At 42.7% G+C, this 26701-nt stretch overlaps 1 protein-coding gene across 7 annotated transcripts in view; it reads left to right on the top strand.

The window, feature by feature from the left end:
• SPAG16 (sperm associated antigen 16) overlaps positions 1 to 26701 on the top strand; it is a 393156-nt gene that overhangs the window by 262712 nt on the left and 103743 nt on the right. For 5 of the 7 annotated variants that reach the window (XM_068686339.1, XM_068686338.1, XM_068686337.1 and 2 more), the window contains one exon: positions 20450 to 20515. In XM_068686339.1, the coding sequence (XP_068542440.1) occupies positions 20450 to 20515 (66 nt within the window). Of the gene's footprint in view, positions 1 to 4848; positions 5943 to 6001; positions 6851 to 20449; positions 20516 to 26701 lie in introns of those variants that run through there. The other 2 variants (XM_068686341.1, XM_068686340.1) reach the window with 2 other exon arrangements.

Genomic DNA, 26701 nt, shown 5'->3' with positions numbered 1-26701 from the left:
GTTCTGGTGAAAAAGTGGTATGGGTAGGTTGTGAACCTTCCCTTTATCTGCATTCCCCAAGAGCTGTTTTTATGTGCTACGGAGCACAGAGCTGCTGGTCTCTGACATTAAAGTACGGTGTCTGGACCTGCTCATCTGCACTAAATATGCTATAATGGGGTTTTGCTTTGCACATTCAAAGATTACGTTAAATTAGTACTACAAGCATGAGCTGCTTTATATCACAACTGTAATCTACCATCCCATCCCAGACACAACTGTGTGAACTTGTTTAAGGAGGCTGATGACCTGGTGACTGTGGCTACACATTCTCAAAAAAATCTGTTAACAACAACAACAAAAAAAGCAAATGTGAAAAAAAAAAAGCAAACATGAAAAAAAACAACCAAACCTTAGAAATCACTTTGCCTTCTCCTAACAATAATATTGTGAAGTAAGTAGTATATTTTCAATAAACAGCTTTCCACTTTGGTAAATAGTGAATCAAAATGTTGGTGTTTACCCAGCCTGCAGTCCATCTGTTGCTTTGTATAGATCGCTCCTTTCTAACCGCTCCTGCCGGTGTGCAGATTTACTCCATTCTGGTTCTGCACAACCTCAGTGGGTGGCTTCTTTAGACTCCCTGTTCACACCCCACTGCTAGAACAGAAAAAGAGAGCCTGGCTGAGAAAAGCTCGAACTGTAAACAGGCAAGCCTTTGGGATGAGTTCAGCTGTGTGTTTTTTATTGAAAGACTGGAACCTCAGAGCTTGCAACATATCAGCTAAAAAGAGATTTTCTTGCTGTTTCAAATCAAAATGAAGTAGTCCGTTTTCGACCAAGAATAGTCTTGCAAAATGGCTGAGAGGGTCCTGGGTTCCGGAGAAAAAGTTGTAGGCTGTCAAAAAATGCTTTGAGTAGGATGTTCCATGCAGCGTTGATGGATAGTGAAAGTTTGCAATGGTAATTCATACTTCAAACATTTTGCCTGATAGAAATTTTGTAGTATATATGTTGAATGTACAGAGAACTGGCACACGAGCAGAGGTTTACAACAGCATTATGCTCTGATGCCCCCAGGGCAACAGCATGGAGAGGGCTTGTTCACATTTTATGGTCCAAGCCTAGCGTGCAACTCTTTGGTTATAATTGAATTTCAGCTTCCATATTTATAAGTGCAATAAACAGCCAAGGACATTTTGTATTAAAAGGTGTCACGGTTTGTCGAATATGAAAATGATACAAAATTGGGGAGATGCTTCTTTTTTTCCTCATCTGATCAGGAATTTGTTTATGCATAGTATCTGTATCAACTCACCTCTTTCCTGTCTCCCCTTTCTCTCTTTCTTGTTCATCTAACCTGTGATTGAAAAGCCATATTAAAAGGTAGGGGTCTTGCTATTTTATAGTGTGCTGCCCTGATAATGTAAAGGTGATTCAGCTGAAGTCCTAACGTGAGTGATTGGAGTGGAGGAGCGATGACACAGCACCGTTGTACAGCTCCACTGCAGACTGCTCCACTAGACTGCCCTGATGGGACTTTGTGCTGCTGGTGCAAGTAGGACTGTGCATTCTCTCGTTGTCTTGCAGTTGAGCTGATGTGATAGTGTAGCTGCCAAAGTGCCAGAACTAGCAGCAACCTGCTGCCTGGAGGGCTGCCTGTGTACCCAGAGAACCCCAAGCATCCCCACTTTGCAGCAATGAGTAAGTCGTTGCTAATTACATGCTGTCACTTATGTGAGGCAGCTAAGAGAGATCTCTCTGTGTCACCAAGCCAGGCTGGGCTTTCCCACCAACAGGACGGTATTCCAGTCAGTGCTGTGAGTTATGGCCTTGTTCTCCTTAACAGCCAGCTTCCCTTGCAGCACAGCGTTTGCCCAGGCTCTCTTATGTGGAGGCAGGCCTCAGAGTGTGGTGGCGTCACGTGGAATTGCTTCTGTACGCTTTTTCCTCCTGTGCTTAATGGTGTTGTCCTTGTTTTCTCAGAACAATTAGGCAGACCTCAAGGATGCACGTTTATCAAAGCAGTCAGCACGCCATTCCTCAGCCCCGCCGTAAATCCCCCGTCGCACAGAGTCTCCCACGCCAAATCCAATTGTGAGTGCACTAATCCCAGCACAAACGCTGCATTGGGATGCTTTGTGTCCCTCGTTCCTGGCAGCCTGCACTCTGTCAGCTCCCATTCAGGAGCATGGTCTCAGAGCCCATCTTAATTGTGATTCAGGTGATTTCAGAGCCAGGGCAGAAAAACAAGCTTCAGCAGCAGCATTGTTGTCTCTCAAGTTGAGATTTCTGGCACTAGTTCGCTGCAGCACTATTGAAATTAATTGTTTCAGGACCGAAAGTGTCCTGGCACAAGGACAGGAGGAATGAGGCACTGCCAAAAAGGTAGCACCAGTTGCTCCCCCGAGAACTGACTGTTCCTGCACCACTCAGCGTGGCTCTCAGGACAGAGGGGATTTACTGGTAAACACTGGTTTTATAGTTTATTTAGCTTTCCATCTTCTCTAAAAATAAATATGTAATTATTGCGTTCCTGTTTTTCGTCTTCTGTGGCTCAAGCCCAGCTTCCCTGTCTCCAAGTGCGTTTCAGGCCAGTGTTTTGCAAATGATAGTATTTTGCATGCCAGTCCCTTACTCAGCTGATTGTTTCTTTCCCCTCTCTCTCCTCCAAAATGCTTTATAGAGAAGCAATAATCTTTCAAAAAGAAGACATTTATCACATGCAGATTGGAAACACTGGGACAAAACTGATAGGCAAGAGGCAGAATTTAGCAACGTAGCCTTTGTACATAATCTTTCCCTGCTGGTGACTGGAATAAATATCAGTGGTCCAATTTTCCACCGCGAACAAGCCCAGCACAGGAAAAAAGATGCTCAGTGATGTATGCTGATACAACTGTGCCCCAGTCCCACTTTTTATTTAAATCCTTTCTGTTTTCTATTTGGTTTGTGCAAAAGCAACAAGGAGTTGCTTTAGCCAGAAGCACTGGAAGAACAGGTGAGGTCAGGGGCAGAGTGAGTCCAGTGGCACCTCTGGGACATCTTGAGACCTGCCCAGCCCTGCTGGCACAGCAGCCTCCAGGGAGTTTCATCCTGGGGAAAAACTGTGTAAAATATTTGAATAATTTTGGTTTAGGGATCTGTTTTTTGGTGGATTTGGTTCCATCTAAAATCTTCCCTTTCCGAATCTGAAAAAGGGATTTTGCAAGACCTGCTGTGGATTTGCTGAGCAGTCCCATTTTTGGTTCCCTTCTAATCACTTTATTAAAAATTAGCCCTTTGTCAGCTCCTCTCTGAATAATGCAGAGCATCATGTCTCAGATTCCCCTGCCGTGGAGCGCCGTGACCCGTGGTGGAGGCGTTGAGTTGGATACGGCCAGGAAGGTGCAGGGCTGGTGCTGGTGCTGGCCCATGGGGGGCTGCCTTTCCCCGAGCACATCGACCCCAAGGGCCTCTCACTTTCTGAGACCTGGTATCAGGGCACAGAGCATCTTGGGAGAGGGAGGGGGTTATTTCAGAAGAGTAATTGTCTTACTTTAAATAGAACAGCATTACTGTGCCTAGGAAAGAACTTCTTCCTGAAGTTCTTTTGTTATTGCTTTTTTTTTTTCTTCTTTTCTAATCCAGAAACTACTCTTTTCTGGAGTAAAGATGCACATATCTCGTTACCAAGATTTTATTTTCAATTAAGAGCCAGGTATTAACAAGGGGAGTGTGCCTTGCTATAAATGAGCTGTCATTGCACACACACCTGTAAGTTAAAAAGTGTGTCTGGGAGTGTGTGGGGAGTATGAGTATGCACATTTTTCTAGATTGGTTTTGCTCCCTCTGAAGCAATTAATAGTCAAGAGTAAATAGTTGCCTTTAACATTTCAAGTTTAACACATTATTATTGGAAGCTGCATGATAACTAAAACCCAAGTTAGCAGTGTCTTGTAATGATCAAAACTTTTTCGGTGTGGGTGATGGCAGCCCATAACTGCCTGCTGTTTGATTTAGGTGTGCCACGTTTGAAGAGTTCAGTTATGTACGACAATGAAATCAGCCAAGCAGCTTACATTACTCACCAGTCCCGCTCAACATGAGCGATCGGATTGTGTTTCCTAATTAGCGTGTAAGGAAACGGATAATAAAGCTTTTTCCTAAAAATGCGTATTGTCAATTTCCACACCTCTACTCCAAATTTGCTCATTTTTAACCTGCCAAAATGAAATAAATGTTTGTTGAGGGTATGGAAAAGGTAATTACTTTTCTTCTCCTTTAACTTCCTCTTAATTAACTTTTAATGTATGCTGTTACTCAGGGAGCATTCCTTAATAGTAAATGTGTCTAAAATAGAAAAAGACAGAGATTTAAATGATTTAGACAAACATCTGCTTAACATAGAGGCATGAAAATTACAGAATCAGAAAAACAGTGGCTTACTGCCAAAAAAAAAAAAAAAAAAAAGAAATCCTTTTCTATTAATCTCCTTCCCTTGTGCATATAAGCTTAGAAGAAATGATCCAGCTTTCAGGTTGGGAATATATGGTCTAATGATAGAAGCTTTCTGAGCATCACCAAATTGCTCCATGAGCATCACCAAATTAAGAGAGATTTTGAAGGACAAGTTATTTCTGTTACGAAAAAATCAATATTTTGATTGGTTTTGAAGGAGACCTCTTTCTTCATTTCTATCTGAAATTAAGGGAAGAGTGGCAGTTTCTATCTATAGTTTCTGCCTACCTGACTATATAATGTTAATCCATAGTGTTATTAAATAATTGTTTAGATAAATTGGTTCTGTCTTTAGCAATTTAGAATAATCTTCTAAAGTAATGTTCAGTAAGAGTGTATTAAAATAATTGCCTGCTATTTATTTTTCAGCAATATTCATCTGTCAGAAATGGCATAACAACAAGAAATACTTTGTCAGACCGGCTAGATTTCCGATAGTTGAATCAGTAGAGTAAATGCTATTATGGTTGTACAGAGCTTCCCAAATAATGATAGAGATGATGGGTGTGTTACAAACCTTAATGCAAACCGTCTTTTAACCTTGCTTGACAGTAATCTGTTCAAAGAGAATTTCACCACAAAATGCTGATTTACCCAAATGTTTCTGCGGAAACAACTCTATTTTAGTATTTTATATTTCTGTGACATGCTGGGCAGTGTCCCAGGAGCTCTGTTCCTCGTGGCCTGGGTTGGGGCAGGGTGGTGTAGCGCCAAGCTGGGAGCCCCCGCTCCTGGAAGAGAGCTGTCCTCCTGTGCGAGGCATGGAGCCCAAGGACGTTGAGCACGTCAGTTCTGTCTAAAAAGACATTGTGATGGGAATTTGCAGCCCCACGTCTTGTACCGTGCGTGCAAAGTGAGGCATACAGGCCTTTGGGGTTTTCCACTTCTTGACTTCAGCACAGCACCCTGCAACTGGAGCTACGCCAAGCCCCAAGGTGCTTGGGTGGAGAGTGCGTCCTACAGTGTCTCACTGGGCTTCCCAAGGAAGAACAAGGCACAAAGGGGCGCAGCGTTGATTTCTTAGCAAGACATGCCAAAACCCAGCCTGACTGCAGCCTCGGCCCTCTGCTTCGTGCTGTGCTGTGGCACTGAAAGTGCTGCTTGGCTTGATCCGTCTGGCGGTGGGCAGGGCGGACACGAACCAAGTCACGCAGTACAAGTAGCCTTGTAACTCACAGGTGTGCCCTTCTTGGGCTAGGATGGAAAGACAGCAGATTGAAAACTTTCTGCGCATCGATATGTGGATGGAAAAATCAAATTACAGCGTCTTCAGGATAATTGAAGCACTCCTCTTCAATAATTCTGATCTATTTTTCAGTTCCTAAAAATATACTTAAATCTAAACTTGTTAACGTTTTAGAACAGAAATTTGTTTTGATTTGGTAAGTCCAAACTTTTTAAAAAGGTAATTTTTGACACTTCTGATATTTATTTACCAAATGCATGTCAACTGATTTCTTTAACCTGACCCATTTTTTGATCAGGTGTGTGGTTTAACAAGTCTTTATGTCCTCCCCCCCAGCAAATACACAGTCAATACTTAGCTCTCGTGTTCAGTTGACAACACTTCTGTTAGTAAGAGGACATGGAAGGAAGTGTAAATGGGGTGAAATCCGGCCTGTGTGCTGGGTGTTGGGGACTGGTCCCAGGAACAACCATGTTCTGATTTCTTCTGGCTGGCTGGCTCTCCACCCAGGATCTCCCTCCCAAAACTGAGGCACTGACGGGAGGTACCACACACGGCAGCCGTGGCTTCAGTGCTGAGCGGTGCGGCTGTAGCTGCGGGGAGCTTTCTTGGGATGATGTACGTGGTTGCTGAGGGACTACAGCCCTCCTGTGCCGGGCTCTCTGCTACTTCTCTCCTGTCATACCGTGGGTCCTACCTTACGACATCCTGCCACAAGCAAGAGGAGTCAGGATGATACATGAGATGGCTTCAAGACAATAAGAATTAGGTAGACCTTGCTCCATTCTCCATCACTGTTACTGCCTCATCCTTCGAGAGGAGGGATCTGAGTGTGAAAGACAGAGGAGACAACAGTGTGGAGGAGAGAGATTGTGTTTTACTTCCCTGTCAGGTAACTGTGGATGGTGTGGGTGAGCAGAGAGAAAGATGATAGCGGGACAGAATCAAGCGTAAATGAGAAATATGTGCTGAGAAAGATGGAAGTAAAAGCAGTGGAAGAAACAAAAGCAGCGGTGCTGGGAGGAAGAGAGGACATAAAAGAGCTTAAGGGAAGGAAACAGCAAACAAAAACCAGGACGTATTATATATTTTTGTTATCTGTTTTCTGCTCAGAAGCTTCTACCTAATAAAAGGCTCTATAATAGTGATTGATTTGTAATCTCTAGTGTCATTGCCCTCACTTCCCCCCAAAGCCATCTGGAGGCTGTTTATAGCCAGCCCATTGAAAAGTATGAATTGCAGCAAAGAAATTCTGCCTGGCAGAAAGAGGGATTGGTAATCAATTCCCTTCCTGCCAGGCAGGGCTCCTGTGCTCCCTTCGCATTTGCTGCCTGGTATCCTGTCTGCAAAAAGCCGCCGGGGATGGTACCCGGGGAGGAGCGTGGTGGTACTGGGGATTACAAATCAATCCTTCCCATTGTTGCTGGAGCCTGCTGTTGACAAACAACACAGTTCCTTCGTTCGATAATGTAGTTGTTTTGAAGGATGAACAAAAAAATTGGGGAGCTTTCCAAGATTCCCTGCTGTCACCAGGCCCAGGGTGCCCGGGAAGCGACAATGTTCGCATGAAAGGTGCACGAACAGGCAGGGGAGCTTGTGTCTGTCAAAGCTTGTGTTTCCTATTTTTTCTCTCTTCTTTGCGTGTCCAAGGAGCTGGGCAGACAGCATTTTGAGGAGAAATGTATTGCCTGCTCAGAAGCGTGAACAGAAAAGGCTGGGACCTGCTTGGGGTGAGGCAGGGCGGTGCTGGAGGAGAGGTAGAGAAAATCAGCAGAAGTATCATCAGCAGCGCTGTGAGAGGAGGAGAAAACAGCTCCCAGGAAGAAAACCCCAGAGGAGAACAGCTCTGGGGAAGAGTATTGGAGCACTAGCAGCCAAAGAGGCAGCGTGTGGCCAGGTGTCAGCAGCTTTTAGGGCCAGCATGGGCACAGGAAAGCACGGCCGTGCTGCACGGTAGGAGGCTGCAGGTGATGGGGTGGGCGAACATCGCTGCCACGCGTCTCCTGCACGGCCCTCTCAGGCTCCTGCTGGGGATACAAAGGGAATAAATAAAAATGTAAAAGAGGAATTACTGAAACTGTCCCTTGATAACTAAATGGTTGATCATAAATTGGAGTGTCTATGCAAATGAAGTAAATAATTAAAAACTCCAAGAACAGCACTGACTAGGTGGTTGATGGCTGGCAATTATAAAAGCTGAATTTTTAATATGCATACATCTAAGGAGCCAGTAAAAATTAGCTCCTAGACTAATGGACTTGCCTTTCTTCCAAGGCAGAATTTTAATGAGAGCATTATTTATAGCAGAGCCCAAGAACGAGCGTTTTCTTGCTCAGTCTCGTTTCTTCTCTGCTGACATTTTATTCATTAACCTTTGAACTTCTTTAGAGAAGAATAATACTCTACACAGCGGAGGGCAAAGATCACCCTGACCCCCTGAAATTAGTCACGGGTCATATATTGTTAAGAGAGTTACTTCTTCTAACAAATAATGTTTATAAAGCCCCATTGGTGATATGTCCTCGTTTCATGCTGGTTTCTGAGTCATTTATTTGCAATTCACTTCACTGAAGAGAAAACGAGCATCATGTGGTATCTCAGAGTGCACTGCTGATTCTGCCACCCTGTCTTGTACGGGGAGGAGACAGACATCCAGACGAGAGCTGGGAGCTTACCCTGGCCATATATCCTTAGCAGGCATGAGAGGTGCTCCCCATGTGGCTGCGAGGACACAACTTAGGGTTGAGCTCTGGCAGCAGCTCAGCCCTGTCAGCATGGTGACCCTGTGGCACACCTTGGGCTACGGTGTGTAGTGATGAGGGATGTAGGAAAGGAGAAGGAAGAGAAAAGGAAAATAATGTTTAAAATACCATTTCTCATTTTAAGAAAACGGTGTCTTCTGAAGAGAAAATCTTGTATTTCATTATTTACTAAGGGAAATCACGAGGCTGAAAATGTTGAGCTGCAAGAAATATAAGCCAAGGGTCGTGCTGACTGCTCGCTGAATCTGAGAAATGGAGTTAAACTTTGTTTTGACCTGGGCTGCTTTTAAATGTGGTGTCAGGATCCCCCCCCAGCCTTCAGCCATGGATACCAGCAGACTTCCTTTTCTTCATGTTGCACAGGAGGCACTAATTTCATTCTCATTGAAGAGTAAGACTTCAATAGAGGCTCGGGCTGTTCAGTGTGTGAAATGCCGTGCAAGCAGTAGCTTTTATTTATGGCACTTCTTCTACCAGTGTTCTTGCAACTTGGGCATTCAAATGATTGAGCACTCAGAGCACCGCTCTACAAGAAGTGGCATTTAATTTGGTAGATGCCTGAACGTTGTTATGGAACAGGATTGTTCGTGTGCATGTCTAATGCTGATAATTTTTTGCTGAATTAATTTTTAAAACTCTTTGGTTTTTGACACTAATGTCTGCTTTCTGAGATATCTTAGTGTTATCTTAGGATGTTATCATATTTGTGTCTGACTCAGGTACTCTTTCATCTCACTGAGAGTGCGTGGCAGCACTCAGAGAGATAGAAAGGAGCTGGGAAATGTTTTTAACTTTCCATCACAGGAGCTGCAGGCTCAGTTTGAGACACTAAGGCCAAGACTTCAGCAGGATACAAAAGTGAATGGACATCTGTATATATAATGAGACCATACAGTGTGTAATGTAGAGCAAGATTAGGCTTGAAATAGTAGCTGTGGACAGTATCACCACCTGGCTGAACCTTCAGAAGTAGCAGGTTTTGTGTGTTGCTGGGTTGGCAAACGGGAGCGCGTGTGGTTCTCCTGGTCTGGGAAGTGTCAGCAGGGCTAAAGAGGGCTGTTGAACCCCCTTGGCTGTGAATTATTTGCTCATGTATTGTCTTGGCCATGTCACTCTCCTTGCTGTCACTGTGCTGTCTATACGAAATGACTCAGCGCTGATATCTGCCGCTTTTATGAAACATCCACAGGCCAAAACCAGCCACTGCAGCGTTGCAGCACAGAAAATGCCCAAATAAACCCATCTTCTGAAGTGGTCCTCCCTTCTTTTCTCCTGGTCCCAGTCCTGGTGGGATAACTTGTAGGGATAACTCGTTGCTGCAGCTGTGTGTACACTGTGCCTGAACAGAGCTTCTCCTCCTGGAAGCCTGCCAGACACGCATTTATTTTCTAGTGTTTCTGCCCTGCTCTTGGGTTTGCAGGTATTTCCTGAAAACGTCCGTGTTTCACTCGTTTCATGAAGTGCCACTGAAATTCAGGCTTGCGTAGGGTCTGTGCATGCCCTGGCTGTTTTATCTGATGAAGGGTAAGTAGGAGAGTGTTGGCATGTTTCATTGCACTTAACAGCAAGCATTAGAAAACTAAGCTTTGTAGTGCTCCTCTCTGAGGATGGTTTGTTCACATTCTCATGGCTTGCTCAGGTTCAGATACTTACTCAGAAATCGTAGCAGCTCCCAGGGTCATTACTGACCTGCTCTGTCAGGCTTTGTCCCCTCGCCCAGCTCGACTTCTGCGTAGACTTGCTGTGGGTCTTTCCAAAAGGAGCTGGGCAGTGATTGCCTGGTGGATCTCTGTCCAGCCAAAGCTTGGTGGCCATATTCAAAACGCGGGTTTCTGCACCAAGTCCTTTCATCCCCTAGGCAGTAGGATGCTGGGGGAAAGCCATGTTGATCCTATTTGAAATGGAGGGGTCCAAGTTGGCTTCTGCATTTTATTTCTACTCTGATTATTTATTTTTTATTCATTTTGTGTTAAAAGACTCATTACCTATTAGAGCAGAAGCTTTTTTTTTTTTTCCCTCAACCAACCCAGAGGTTGGCTGCTACAGGGTCCAGAGCACTGACGATGCAATGAAGTAAAACGCAACGGCAAAGAAAAACAAAGATGTGACCTTATACATTGTAAAACATTTAAAAACAGAAGCGTTGCATGCTCTCTCGGTGTGGAAGCATTCAACAACAAATCAATACCTCCCAATGGTGAGCACTTCTCGTGCATCATGTTAATCTCCGCAGCTCATCGCGGAGGCAGGAGAGCAGCCGTACTGGGGAAGGGAAACCATTTTTACGTGGATGGTCTATCACCCCTCACCCCCTTTCCCAGAACAATTTCATGTGTGCTCCGAGTATTTAACTTTTTCAGGGATCAAAATGCAGACAACTTGTTTTCTCCTGTGCTGCTTTGTATTCCTGGCTGGCTGCTCCTCCCATCGCGCTGCCGAAGGCCGTCTTCTTCTCTTCTTTGCTCCACACCTGAATTTCCAGGGGCTCTGCCGTGGCTTCTCGACATAGCAGGGCTGCTGTTCCCAGGGCAGAGAAGGTAGGAAGAAAGAAGTCCCAGGCTCGGCTTCTGATTGACAGTGGGCTGTGTTAGAAACCAATCTATTCAATCACGGCGTTGAACAAGGGCAGATTTTCATCAAAAGAAGCTCCCAGAGGGGTTCTATACTTTGAAGGGAAATGCATTAATTAAAGCACTCTAAAAAATAGTGGGTGAAGAAACGCATAACATTTCTGCTAGATTTTATGCTACGCTGAGCACTTTTTTTTTTTTTGTTGACCTTCATCTCCAAACGGTAAATGGAAATGTGGTTTTGAAAGCCTTCGCATGTGCTGGTAGCACAACTTGATTGTTTCCTCTGCAGTTCCTCCGAGGAAAAAAAAAAAAAAAAAAAAAAAAGGCAGCAAAAATATGATCCCGTTACCATATTTGCAGCTGAAGCTGGTTAGAGCCCAGGCAGACTAACATTAACAAATGATGATAATTAGGCTTGATTTGCATATTAAAATGGTCTTAATTAAACACTGATTCTGTAAACGTTTAAAGGCTGTAATCGATCTTTTGCAGGCTCTCTTGGTTATTTATATGATCTAATAAAGGCTAGAGGCTTTGTTAATGAGACCTCTATTTCCTAACTTGTATGTGTCAATGAGATTATTTCACCGACAATTACAGAGCAGGCTGCCCTTAATAACTCACGAAAAACGAAGGCTGCAACTCTTGTCTGGGGCTACATACATGATGCCACTCTGAGGCTGCATACATGTGAGCCTGATGTTTGCTTTTATTTTTGTACTATTATCGTTATTATGCTGAGATAGGTGCCTCTGCTATTGGGAAAAAATCTTAGTCATAATACATTCGGTCCCAGATATAATCCTGGTGCTATGACAGGCTGAACTTCATAGGAAATATTTTCATAATTTAACATGTAGTCATACGTTTAGTATGTAACCATGCAGGTAATTTCATGAGAGATCTCTAGAAAGGCTTCCAGCAGTTGTCTTCTCTTCAGTGTATCTGTGGTCTCGTGCCATGCTTTGAGCTTCTTGGGGAAACAGTGCTAGGGCAGATGAAGAGCTCTCCCTTCTCAGATGCTTTTTCTCCTCAGTAACCTTGTTAGCACCAGACAAAAACATTTTGGGAAAAGTGTTCATATTGGTTTGGATATTTTTCTTTTTTCTTTTTTTTCCCCCCAAATTTATTATTCCTTATCTTCTTCTTGTACATGAAAGGTACGTCACACTATGTATTTATTTATAGGTTATTTTGACATCTGCTTTGTCCTGGCATATTCCAAGTAATGATTTTCTGCCTTCAGCCCTCTACGTGTTCTTTCTTGAAGGCGACAAAATTAGTTACGTTCTCTGTCATCCTGTAAGTCCAGTCACCAGCTATTGTGCAGTACTGCTGGCTTAAAAACCACATTTATTCCTGTTTTATTTAAGTCATTAAGTTTATTGGGAAACATTAATAGGCTTAGCAATGCTAAACCAATTCAGTGTGTGATAAAACATACAAATTAAAGTAATTTTTCTGTGAAAGGATTAATGAGCTGTGTTGAGCAGGTGGGATTCTAAAAATCAGTGGTTTGCCTCATTCCTTTCCCAGTATGACTGAATGCAGCTCTCCGATGGGAGCAGTGCCGTGCTGAGGGCCGTGCTGGTAATCCTTAAACCGAGAGTCAGCGAGGTGCTTTTAATGGGACTGTGCTGTATGGCAGGGGTCACAAGGACGCGTGTATGTGCCTTTCCGTCTGAGCGTAAGCCTGTTTGTTGGTGTAGGGCATTTCAGAGGCAATGAAACACTGAATTTGGGGCAGCTTTTTTCTAAGAAAGGTGTCGAATGTTGTCATTCTGCGAGTGAAACCAGGAGTTTTGTCGTTTGCTTCAGGGGCACCCAGAGCTGTTTCGATTTGTGATCAGTTGTCTTGATAGTGTGAGGTCATGGCACACATTATATCTATGTTGTAGCACGTGATGTCTGTATTTTAACTAAACAAGAGGCTGAAAATATGGAATGTCCATGACATCTAAAGCATGCAAGTTTGAGACACAGTTTGACTATTGCTAAATGTAATAAAAGGTTACCATCGTAACATCATACGTCCAGAAAACTTATTAAAAAAATGACTATTAGGATTGCTACCTAGACCTTTCCTCTTTACTTTTCTTAGATGGGATCTAGTGCATACAGTATGCTGTAGTAGTAACAGCTGACTTTAACTTTTTCTCCTCTTTCACTGGTTCAAATTCTGAATTCTCAAGACCACTTTACAATGTAACTTTTTTTTTTTTTCTTTTCCTCCAAGTGATTTCTTTTTTCCAATGAATAGCTTCTTCATTGTTGCTCACCTAACAGCCTGGCTCTCTTCTCCGGCATCTCTCTCTGAGTGCTGTTGTTCCCGATGTGGTGGGTCATGGTCACAAAGCGATGCACTTTTCATCTCCATTCAGAACTTGGTTGCTTTGTAAAGACCCCTGCTTTGGGCATTAATCAATCCCTTCCAGCTGATTAATGAAAAATACAGGGACTGAAGACTAGAAAAGAATTGCAGACAGGTTCTGTTAAGTTTGCCCTCTTTCTGTTTCTTGTTTGGGGATTTTTCTCTGCACTTTGGCCATTTCAAGTTTGGGTGAGGAGCATTTGATGCATACTGACTGCCAGGACAAAATCCATGCTGTGAATGCACGAGGCTTACAAATTTGTTTATCCCAATAAAAGTAAACGTGAGATGTGATAACTTTGGTCCTGTTGGCTCACTCAGGATTTGTACTGACTTTGTGACATGAAGAACTTCTCAGCCTTCACCTGTACGAAGCTGTCCACAGCTGTCCCCAGATGAAGAACTCCCACCACCTTCATAGTTCTCCTGCAGGCCAGGTGAAGTTTACTTCTGAACAGAATGCAAGTGAGAACTTGCTGAGCAAGAAACTTAAATTTAAAATCCTCTACTTTTGCAACTGGGAGGGAAAAAAGGGTTTCCCGTGTAGCTCCCTTGCTTTTTCTTACACTTAACTAACTTAGGTATTGCTGTTCTGCTTTCATGTCATTTCATGTTTAAAACTGACACCAAATTCTTTCGTATTTCTTTTCTGTGCTTTTCTCTGCGCTCAAAACTTATCCGTTTATGTTCCACCAGCAACTTCTGCTAGTTTATAATTCACCTTTTTGATCCTTTTTTGGTTGAAACACCAGAGCTGGTGATATTCAGCATTAGACAGTCGTACCAGGTTTCTGTCAGTCACACATTTCCCTCCTGAAAATGCTTGGTTTGTTTTCAGGGCTGTTGGAATGCAGAGTTAATTTCATGTAAACTTTAATTACGGCAGAAATGAGTCATATAATTCAGGGAGGGAGGGCAGCCTTGTTGTGCTCCGTGACATCTGCAGTTCTGAATGTCAGCATCCAGGATTTCCCTGGCCATCGCTGCCGTGTGCTGCAGATCCTTCCCTCGCTGGAGCATTTCAGCTCCAGCAGTGACGTTGGACAGGAGGAATGCAATTACCGAATTTGGCTCCTCCGGTAATGACAGGGTGATGTATGCTCACCTGCCTTATGAATCCTTATTAAGATGCTGCAGCTTCTGTTACTGAAGCCACCTGCCAATATCAACCAAGGGAGTAATATGCAGGTCTACTTTTAGTGAAAGGATTTCAATATCTTTCAAGTTTTTTTTTTTTCCCCTGTTTATTTTCTTTTAAGGGAATGATGGATCCGGCAAAGAGCCTTCTCCCTCCCCTGCCTGGATGCTGTCGTGACGGTGCAGGTGGAGCCGTGCTCCCTTGTGGTCTCTCTAAGCAGAGATGACTTTTCTCTCTCTTCACAGAAGCAGGTGCAGGAAGGTATCTCCTTGCTCTAAACCTTTTTCCCTCCTTACGCAGTTAGAAGACGGATGTCTCCTACAGGAGTTCAGTGAGGAGAGAATCCCACATGGCCGTGTCTGTTTAAATACTGCCTGTGGTTATGGGCTTCAGCAGGCTGCAGTTCAAAAATCCCAGTGTCAGGAGAAGACAAAGAGATAATTCGCTTTCATCTCAAGAACAAAGCTGAACAGAGAAGCCTTTTTCAACTTTTTAAATTCATGAAACATTTATCTTGAAGTCAGGTTATATTATGCTGGCAAGAATATCGTCTGTCAGCACTTCCACTATAAAATCCTGTTTTTAGTATTTGTTAGGAGAGCCTGAAAGGTTCCCTTTGAACAGATTTAGCATACAAGGTCTTGGCCTAGAAACATACTTCTCTTCCCAATTAAGAGAAACGAATGTAGCTGCGTGTTCAGCGCAAAATACATACTCTGCATTCAGGTGAAAGTTCAGATGCAGAAAAACACAAGGATTCAGGAGCGTCTCAGAGCTTTTCCTGTGTTTTCAGCAGCTGATGTTACTGCCTCAGGAGCGGAAGGAAGGCTGCTCGCGAGGAAAAGCCCAGCATCAGGGTTAGCTGGCAGGAGGAGCTCCTGGAGTACTGCCGACCTGCTCTTGATAGATGCTCTTTCTCAAGATTTTGTGATTCCCCGAATGAAAGTTGTTCCACAAGTTCATGCATTTTAAAGACATTCAAAATTCTCTTTCATTTTTTAGGAAGACATAGTGAATAACTTGAAAATTAAAAAAATAAAACTCAGGGCTATGTATGAGAGAGGGAGATCAGCGTAATAGCAGGCAGCTCAGCAGCTGAAGTGTTCAGACTGGTTTACGTACCTGCATCTCTGAACCCTTGTGTAGTAAAGCATGCAAATGACAGCCACAAGTTCATTCTCTTCTCCAAATACAGGATTACAAAATGTTTGAGTAATACCCTGGCCTTACCCTTGGTCTAACATCAAAAAATAGTCTTCTCTGCATGATTTTCCCCACCAGGCTCAGTTCCAAGCTAGGAGAACAGAAGCGAAGTCTGTGCTGAAGGTCCTGTGTTTGAGCTAACACAGTAAAACCTGCGGTGAGAGATGGTAAAATTGCTTTGCTCACTTGTTCACTGTACACATACCTTTTGTTGCGTGCTCATGAAGTCCTTCTCAGAGGAGCTGGGGGGTGGATGCTCTGTGCAGGATGCAGCAGAGTGCAGGAGTGAGACGTGGCCATGCTGGGCTGGAGAGAGGGACTGGCAGAGAGGAAATGTCCTGCAAAGGTAGAGGCCAAGTGTTGCTAGACTCTTCTTCAGATCTAGTGTTCATCTGCCATACCCAAGGGATGAGTTTTCTGTCTTTGAAAGGTACCTTGTAGTGGGTCATGCTCTCATAAGGAGATCCAGATTGCTTTTGATGTTCTCAGTGCACCGACTTCAAGGCAACACATCGCAAAGTTCCCCTAAAAGCATGGACTGACTTCAGAGCCTGTAGTTTGCTGGGCACATCAGACGTTTACCGGAGGGCCGGCAAGTGCCTTGCTGGTGCAAAGCATAGGTTAACCAAGCGCTGACCTGTGCAAAGGGCCTTACAGACAGACCGTGCCATGAACGAGGCCAGGATACGAGCAGGAGTCATGCTTCTCATTTCACACTTCACTGTAAAAAGGGAGGCCCTTGGCTGGGTTCATCAGGAGGGGCTGAGGGAAAGGTTAGAGCTTCCCCACTGAGTGCTGTGCTACCCTTAGCATATTGCCTGGGAAAGGTCACGTCTGCTGGAGTGAGCTTCCGAAGCATTAGATTATTTGACTTTCTGGAAAACTTTTAGCTCTGTAAGATCAGAAGCTTCATTTCGGGTACTGTTACAAAATTAAAACCTTTCATGAAAAGCTGGATACCTTTGTGTTTGTTTTTATAGTGAAGGATATGATGTGACTAGTTCACTGCTGAGTGCTTCATGGTTTGAACATTTCTCTTAGTTCAGTCCTTCTAAATGAAAGCATTTCTTTGAGTTAATTTCTAAATGAACCAAGAAATTACAAATAAATCTTTTATCTGAGCACTATTTAGATAAAGCACATACTCGGATGTTCTTATCTAAAAGCTCCTATCATACCAACCTAATAAAGATAATTACCTATTGCCGACAGTGTATTACAGCTTGATCTAATGGATTTGTTATCTTGATTTTTGAATTGTGCAAATTAAGTCTGTTTGCATCAGGTTTTCATGTATAGTAGGGCATTCAAAACCCAGAAAAAAACAAAAGGCAGATTATACAAAACATGAGTAGTTCTTAAATGATGCTCAAAAGGTTTGGGGTATGTTTTGTTTTCTCCAGCAGAGCTTGAATTATGGCTTCTTAGGTTTTGTGTGTTTTTTTTCTCCTTTTTTTTTTTTTTATTTTTTGTTAAACAGGTAATTAAAATAAGTATAGGAAGATTCAACCCCTGTGTTGAATTAGTTAATGGTTCACCTTAATTCTACAGATGCAAAGAAGCTGTAGAATATAAATTATAATTGTCTTCAGCCTGACTTGCCCTGCCCTACTATTTGTATATCTATACGGACACAATAGGGTGGATTTACAAAAGAGTTTCACTATTGATTCAGAGCTCTCAGGCTTTTATCCTGTGAAAGTAAGAACAAAAAATCATTTGAATTTAGGTTCCGTGTTTAATCACTGTGAGCGGGATTACTGCTCACAGCTCAACAGTTCCAAAGGTCAGCCTGCTTCTCTGCAATACTGGGTCACAGTTAAAAAAAAAAAAAAATAAAAAAAATAGAAATGTGTTTTTTTTCTCTATCTGAAGTCTCTTAGATAACTCCCATCCCAGGCAAGCAATTAATATCTGTGTTCAGTGGAAGCTGAGAGGTAGATAGGCTCCAAAGTATAATGCCGTGGTATTTCTAGCTGCTGATTCTAATGTTAATTTCTGGGTTTCAAAATGGAAAATGATGTGTGTTTGTGCATGTGTGAATAATTGTTTAAAAAAACAACAACAACAATGCAGAACCCTTCATATTTTGTTTTCTTTGAATGTTGCTATTATCTGTGTATTTTCTGCAGGGGAAGAATGTGTGGTTATTAATGTAATTGGGCTTAAGGAGTGAACAGAATGGAGATTTCCTCCATTAATATTTCAATCAAGACCTGATGACTCAGTTAATAATAATGTATTCTCCATAATTTACTGCCCTTTCCAACAGCCGGGGTGTCGTGTTCAAGGAGACTGGGTAGACCCTGGAGGTTGGATGCAGGAGACGTGTGCCCTTCTGCAGCTGCACAGCTCGGCTCCTGGGGCTTGTTCCTCCTGGGGCAATGGGTAGTGAAGCAAAGGAACCTCACTTTCAGTATCTGACAACACCTCCCCAGCACTAGTATTAGGACAAGCTCTTCGTTTTTCCCTTGTTTTTTTCCTCGTGATGCATTCCCCAGGTGTTTGCCCTGCGATTCTTGAACCTTAAAGAAATGCGGTGATGTGGCTGGTGCATACGGCTACCTTCTGGGTGACAAGGAGAGCCCCGGACCCATTTGTATGGTGCTCTACTGAAGTTTCCTTGAAGAACAGATGCTCGAGACTTCCTTCCTTCTTCCCACCTGGCTCACTTCCATGGTGAATAAAGCGGGTGGCCTGACGTTGTTGGAGTAAATGACTTTATAATTAAAGTATGAAAAGCAGAACGCAAATGCAAAAGGGGCGTGAGCGTCTTCCTGCTGAGCTCTTGATGCTGAAGGCTCAGCGCTGCCCGAACACAAGGTCTGATCCAGACAACATTGCTGCTGGCTTGTGCTGGGCCATTAGAGCAAAACAGTTTGTTTTTAACAGCCGTCCAGTTCAGGGTTTGTGGCATCTATATGCGCAAGTGCAGGGAAGTTCAGCTTCCCAGGTGGTGGTGAAGGAACCACTAGCTGTGCGTTGAATAAAAATAAAGTGGTGCCTTGGAAATTAAGTTTCAGCAATAGTATTGAAAAACACTTTACAGAACAGTTCCCTTTGTATGGCTTTTATTATTATTATTATTACTATTATTAAAATCCTTTTCAGGTGGTTTATACTGAGTTGACTGATAGAAGGGAAAACAAAGTTCACATTCATTATGTGGCATGGCACCCATGTGCTTTTTTGTCTCTTTTGTTCGTGGTGGCATGCTTTTCTGTGTTTATGGGAAGGTTGCTGTGTATGTATTGGTATTTGAGAGTGTCTGAGAGTAAATATTATGCCCTGACGAGCAACAGCAGTTATTTTATAGGAGTTATTTTTTTACATGCAAAACATATGCTGACATTTGGGTTTTTCCATGAGCTGGGTGCGTTGATATTGCTGCTGATTTTATGTACTTTAAATTTTTTATGGCTCAACTGTTCGTATGTGCTTGGTTATAGTTGTCTCCAATTATATTATCTTTATCAAGTTTAATTTATCTGTCAGTATCTTGGGAATTTTGTGTAATCAGATTTCTATTCCAGCAGTGAGTTCCTATTTGGATAGTAATCATTCAGCTGTTCTTTTTAGCAGGATATAATTGGCTTGGATTTATTATTTAGAAACCCCTTAAATAAACAAGTTTTGGGGCTTCTATTAGTTTTTTTCTTCAACTTGTAAGCCTATTGAAAACTGTGAAGAACCAAAGCACTGCACTCTGGCAGTGCTTCTCTCCTGAAAGGACTTGCAAGAATATACTGATAAAACGTTCTGATGATAAACATATAGGAGGTTTTGTCACGGGAAAAGAGTGTTCAAGTATGTCACAGTAGGAAGGCTTGCAGTTTTTTGGGGATTGGCAAAATAGAAATGGAAGGAGGCTGATGGTATAGGCTGTAAAAGCATGACTGGTGTATGGATGGCCTACGTTACTGCTGCTCCTGAGAGACTGACTCATGCTGGAACAGGCATAGAGCAGGCCTACCAGGAGGAGTGGAGGACTTTCAGGTTTGGCTTTTTCTTTCCCTTCTAGAAGAATGCAACAAATTTCAGTTCCAGTGTCAATAAAATGTTTTCTTACAGTGGAAAGTGCAGGATATGATTACACTGATCAAAGCTGGATTTCACTCTTAATGGTGTTTTTGTTGCTAATACCCATTAAACCAGTGATATTTATGAAAACAGAGAAGAGCAACTATTTCACTACTTCTGTCATGTTTTTAGCATGAGCTATCGCAGTTGGATGCCAGCTGCACTGGAAGAACAAGGCAGGTATCAGCGATGACATCTGATGTATGTTCCTGCACTGCGTGGGTCACTTACAACCTGATGTGGAAGATGACAAATGATAATTAATTTTGATTTCATGCTTGTGATTCCTCAGGGAAGACTTTAATGGTGTGTGTGGAGTATCAGGAACACATATACTGAATCACTGCCTTGAGCAACAGCTCTGTCTTCTGGAAGCAGTGATTGCACCTCCTAATTCAGACCCTCTTGCTAGGTAGATGTCTGTTTTCACGACATTTGAATGCACCTTTTCCACTAGCTATTCTGTGAAGATCACAAATCCTTCATAATTGTGAGAAATGTGTTCTTCTTCCAGCAACCAGGACCTGTTTTTTTTTTTACCACTCAAAGTGCCTTGCTTTGCCCACAGCCGTAAAGTCAAGGTCTTTATATTTACAAGGCTGTAGAATGATTGATATCACTATAACTCAACTTGCTTTCTCTGTGTTTAATTCCTAGGGTCTTCATGTTCAAACTTTCTACGGTCACCTGCATTCCTGTAACCATGCTACGTTCAATGTGAAAGTAAGTTCTGCATATCAATTTTTCGGTCTGCCTGTCTTTCAGATACCCCCACAGCTGAATTCAGCATTAGCATTACTTCTAGAGCAGTTTGATGTGGTGCTATACTCCTCCAGCCGGAGCACAGCGCCAGAGACTTAAAATAATGCTGTCCCCTCCTTGTGCCTAGCTCCATTTACCTTTTGTCAGTGCAAGACACCTAAGCCATGCTCCTTTGTCATAGCCATTTAGTTACTTAAATGAAATTTGCTGTTAGTTTTTTTTCCTGGATAATTAATTTTATAGTTGTTGTCTAAAAAGGCATGTTCCAGTTGAGCTTGGTGGCAGGCTGTGATCTAAATGCCTGGTTGTAGGTGTAGGAGATCCTGGATATTCTCCTCTTATTGCAGTATCAGCTCCTGCTTTACCATCTGCTTATGTCAACCCTATACATTTGTAGGACAAACCCTAGAGCAGAAAGTGTGGGATGAGCTTTCTTCGAGCAGAGGGATAGGAATTCCCAAGGCATCGTACTTCTTTCTCTGCCACATGCATCTGTGTATTTGACAGGCACAGTCTGCCTCAGTATTTTGTAACACGATAGTGTAGAAAAAAAATATTTAACAGTAAGAAAAAAAATAGGGAAAGCTTTACTGTACCTGGCAATAATATAGCACTGTCTCTAACCTGAGTATTTACAAAGAGCCTCATACTCTAATGTGACCCGTAATGATTAACAGGAAGCTGAAAGGCTGTGTGCTGATAATCTTCCAGATAAGCATGTTATTTTGGTAAAGAATATTATAGTTGGCATTAAACTCTAGGCTGAAATCATTGGTTGACATTCTCAATGATTGAATTAGTAAAAATGGAAACATCCAGAGCAGCATTGATTAAACTGAGTGAGGAATATAATTTCGGGAGCTGTAATTGCAGTTACATGAATTAACTCTGTATGTACGGGAAAACTGCTGAAAAAGTGAGGGAGTTGGTCCCGAGCTGCACAAGTTAGAGTTGTCACACTGGCTGCTAACGAAGCGAGTGCTGGATTTCAACCAAAGGCAGCACCAAAGAAATGTTTTCTTTCCTTCTGTTGGTTGCCCACTACAAAAACTGAAATATTTCACCCCAACCAAGCTAAACAAGGTACTTGAGTGACAAGGCTTTTGTTAAAAGGTGTGTGTTTTATGAAGAAAGAAAAAGTTTTATAGAAGCAATAACATTCGCAACAATATTTTTATCAGGAAGATTTTGTGAGCATGGAGTATTTGGAGAAAGCCGCAGCATCACTTCTGGAGCGGCCAACAGAACGCCCAGTGCTTGGACCTGGACAAAGCTTTGCAGCCAAGCAAAGATCTGTTGGAAAAATCTGGTTTCTTAAATCAGGCAGGAATGACAAAACTGATTTCTGACAGAATCCTGCCTGTATTTTTTTTTTTTTTTTTTTAATATCTTAATGTCATGATGTCATGGCTCCCAAAGCAGATCCCAGATATCAGACATCCATCTGTGGGGTAGGGCTCTGGGGGTGCAGTGCTGTAATGGTGAAGCATCCCAGAGATCCACTTCTTCTTCTGGCCAGGGTATAAATCAGTTTAAGTAGACTCCTAAGTCCCTTCAGTGGGCTTGTGATAGTGGTGTCTGAGGCTGCTGGGGGCCCAAAGGAGTGCTGAAAGACCATGAAATTCTGATTATACAGTGTGCTCTGCAGAGAGCACGAGAACAAAGAACAGATTTTCCAGTTAGATCAGAGAGCTGCCCAGGCAGTGTCTCCAAAAACGAAGGGATATTTTAGAGCATTTTTAGTATTGTATGAGGGAAAAAAGAGAAAAATAATAATGCGTTTACACAAATTGAACAAGTTCTCATTAAACTCCCTGAAACAGATTAGGTGTGAATTATTTACTGTGCCACGCTTCTGAAACTGTAGTTAACAGATTTTTGCTAGGTGGGCAGTGTTTAAAGGCAGAGCTCTCACCAGTGTTCAGACTCTGTAATTAGGGACTTTTCTAAGGACCAGAAGTGCCACTTTGGCACTTGGAACATGCGGCCGTTCGTTGGTGGCTGTCTTGCTGGACGTGAGCCGTCCGGAGGACCTGCCTTGTGGTGACTGCTCAGGTGTTTGTTCTGCTGTGCTTGTGTCAGGACTTGAAAGGTATCATATTCACCAGTCCATAAACTGCAGCTTTCAACGTTGGTTCTGTGCCTGTTGAAAATTTGGGAAAATCTGAGCTACATCCATACAGCTGTTTTGGAATTGAAGTGGTGTAGAAGAATTTATCTTTCCTCCTTAATGTTAGAGCACCTTTTACTCCTGTGCACTCATAACACAACTAACTTTGTAGAGAAAATTGGTTCAGCTATTTCTTTTTCACTGGGGGCTGAGCCTTTGAGTAGAAACGTGTGTGTGTGCTTGTAAGGATGTATTTTTTAGAGGCTACTGTGCATGCTCAAATTCTCTTCAAAGGCTATGAGTGCACTAAAGGCTGTGTGTACCTTATGCGTGAGTACACTTTGCCTGGGAAACCAAATTTCCCCAGATTGGATTTGTATTCAAACACAAGTACGATTATCGTTCACCTGTGTTCATCTGTATCTGCCACACTGTGTTTGTTTGATGTTTGCAGGTGAAAAAAAATCATTACAGAGGTTACCAAGTTTCCTTAAAACAAGAAAATTTGGAATTACAGATTCTATTAGGAAAACTTGAAAGACTGTAAAAATATGCTTGATAGCAACTGCCCCATTTTACCCCCCCAAGCCAACATGTGAGCAGGGTTTAGCTCATTCTTCCATTGATTTACTGAAGGACAAATAATGTCAGACAGTTTTTAAACAAAAACAAAATTTCAATTTTGTTTACTTCTTCAGCAGTCCAGTTTGATGTCAGCTACCATTTAGCTCGGCCAATAATATTGATATTTGATGTCAGTTCTTATTCATTACTGCGCCCAAATGATGCAAAAGTCAGATCTTTCTGATGCTTCTATGGATGGCCAAATAAAGCCAGGGATGTCTGACTGCATCTCACAGACACAAACAAGAAAAGAACAGAATGCGAAATCAAAGACGTATCTGCTCTTATTGTTATTTATGTATTCAAAGTGCTCACCTCTTTGCATAAACTCAAAGCCAGTTACTTGCAAAGGTTACCTAGTAATATCAAACGTGTTCAATTATACATGCAAAGGGGCTAATGGGTTCTTCCTCTAGTTTATTTCTGTCTCCATGCATAAGAAATATAATTACAGAGCTGAATTACATTTTAAATAAAGATTTTGGAGTTATTAGTTAACCATTTTCAGCCCATTTAAAGCGGAGAAGTAAAATAATAATAATAAACTATTCTGTCTGTGTCACGGTAGAGAACAGAATCTGCATCCAAATACTCCTTTCATTAGTTGGCAGAAAGTTCCTTACGATAATAGGAAAACTCAGAAAAATGTGCTAAAGTACATTCGCAGTCCATTCTCTGAAATATTCATGTTCCTCCCTATTTTTGGAAATGATTTTCCTGGAATGCTCTCTTCCTTGGCCAGGCATGCTATTTAATCACTTCCCATCATCTCTGATGCTACTGCTGATCAGAGCCCTCCAGTTAGCAAGTTCATCCCTGCTTTATACCCGTCGTGTGTAGGCCAGCTAAGATGATCTGAAAGCACTCCAGAAGCCTTGGGTAGGTTCATCTTTACTTCGGATCACTGTAAACATTCTTGCTATCTGGCTCTGATACCAGAGGCTTAATGTAGACAGCTGGATAAACAAGCCAGGATATCTCTCCCAAATCAGCTGGAAGTTACAAAAAGTCCTCCAGCTCTGTCTGTGCAGAAGCTCCCATGTTTATGCACTTATCTGACCGTGGGCAGGAGGCTAGAGAAATTCGTGATGCTTTGCTTTGAATGGAGGTGGATCTTCCAGGGTGCTGGAATTCTGTCTCCTACGAAAAAGAGGCAGAGTCTCCTAGCAAAGACACTTCAACGTGATTGAAAAAAATCCACACCTGATTTTCAAATATGACACACCTTGTTCATGTCATCCAGTTTCCCATCACTATTTCTATTATCTGTTTGCAAACTGAAATGTAGTAATAGGTGCAGTACACGTTGGTAAGTAGAGAGAAATGCTTATTCTGTCGTACTGAGCAGGTGATGCTGCCCTGCAGCATTGGCGGGACAACGCACCCACTGCCCTCAGAGCTCACCTCTGCCCTTCTGAGGCAGGCAAAGTGCATTCTCTTTGCTCTCTTATCCAGGAAAGGTATGGCTTCCTGGATTATTCTTGGAGCAATTTCACAGTTATAATTTCTTCTGAAAACAAGTTGCTTTCTGTTAGCCTCTAAGTTTGCTCAATCAAGGCCCATGTTGCATTAGGAAATGTGGAGTTAAGTAGCCTTTCCATTGCCCCCCAGGTGATTTTTATTGGTTTGAGATTTTAGACCCAGTCCTGTCAAGACCCTTAATGCTGAAAATAATCGCAGGTCAATGTAATTCTCTTTGTTTTGTTTGGAGCATTTGACACTTGGTGGTAAGAGGTGAGGCAAAAGCTCTTTCTGCCCCAGTTCTTTACCTCCCACCCCTGCCTCAGGGTTTATATCTTTCTTTGGTTCACTGCGGGGCTGGCTTTGTGTTTGAAACCAGGGATCTCTTCTGCTGCTCTTTGGTGTCACCGTGCAAGTCCTCTCAGTACATCACAAAGCATCCAGTAACGCTCACTGAAACAAAACATGCAGAAGCTGGGACTCAACCAGCTGTGCTTTCGTTCCACCCTCCTGCTGACCCAGGAAGGTGTTTCAAAGCCACCAAGAAACAGCAAGGAGAGCATCTTGCCCGAACACTGCTCAGCTCTGAAGAGCACTGCCTTGTGCCCTGTTCTTGCCTTGCCGGATAATTGAGCGCCTTATGGAGAAAAGGAGCCTAGTTTTTTCTGGTAATGGTATTTGTAGAGACATCACTTTCAGCCTGCCCTGGCACCAGGCATTACCAGGTGTGTATCTGCCTGTCTGCATGTGTTCCTTTCAGGCCTCACTGCCTGTGAGATGTGTCCCATCCTCTTCGCTCCTTCCAGTCCCCTCCTTGCAGTATGAGCTGTTCTTTTCTGCGAGGTCTTGCAAAACATGTCACAAAGCAGTGTGTACCCCACACCCAGACGGCTGGACTTGCTTGGGGACAAGCCCTGTGTACCACAACCATGTACCACAACAGCCGTGAGCTCCAGGACCCCATAGGGATGGTGCAGGTGGAGGAACAGGGGGTAGGAAGCCAGCAGGGAGGGTTTCTCTGCTCAAGTCTGCCACGAAATTCATTTGTGCCATGCCTAATACTTGTTATTACTGGAGCAATGCAACTGATCTGTTAATTCTGCACTTCTCTGCTAAGTAAATATACGTTTACTCAAACTTCTGACTGTATTTCTAAACACTATGAAATATTCCCTGAACAATTTAAATCTGGAATTTTTTAAAACTGATTATTTCCCTTTGGGGGTATATAGCATACCTAGCCCCTTGTAATTTCTGAAGTTAATTACAGCTTGTGCTTTTTGATCCCTCCTTTTTGATCCCATCTTTGTGGTTGGCTGTCCCCTGCCGGGGGGAAGCTGAGGTAGAAGAGGGAAGAAGTGACCCAGCCCGTCTTTGGTGCTTGTGAGACACTGAAATCATTCAGATACAGGCAAACAAGTTTTCGATCGAGAGTAAATAAAATATTTTATTTTTCTAATTGAAACTTCATCAGATTTTGTGGTCTCATATTTTGGATATTAAAAGCTTTGTCTCTTCATGATTAAAAAAAAAAGGATGATGCACAGACATTTGGATTTTAGAAAACTCATGTTTAAAGCAGGAAGTGTGGCATTGTTTCTAAATAGTTTTGACTTAATTTGGTTTTGAGGAACCTAAAAACAAAACAAAACAAACCAACCTGTGTGCTTTAGGTCAGACTGGTCCTTAAAAAAAGCTCCTCAGGAGAAGCTGCTATTTAAGACTGTACAGTATTTTCTCTTATGTTTTCAGACTTCATCTTTACAAATACGCTGTTTTGTCCACTTGCTTGTGAGCACAATTGAAAGAAAAGGAGATTATCTCCTTTAATGTGATTTTGTTTGCTGAATTCTGTGTTCTGCAGTGAATGTGACCCTGCGCATATACAATCCACGGAGCAAACGCTGCTTAGCATGCAAAATTGCGAGCAGCATGGGAGATTTGCCCTTCTT

Source organism: Anas acuta, chromosome 6 (assembly GCF_963932015.1).
Source record: "Anas acuta chromosome 6, bAnaAcu1.1, whole genome shotgun sequence".
Classification (NCBI taxonomy): domain Eukaryota; kingdom Metazoa; phylum Chordata; class Aves; order Anseriformes; family Anatidae; genus Anas; species Anas acuta.
This window is presented reverse-complemented; position numbering and strand designations above follow the sequence as displayed.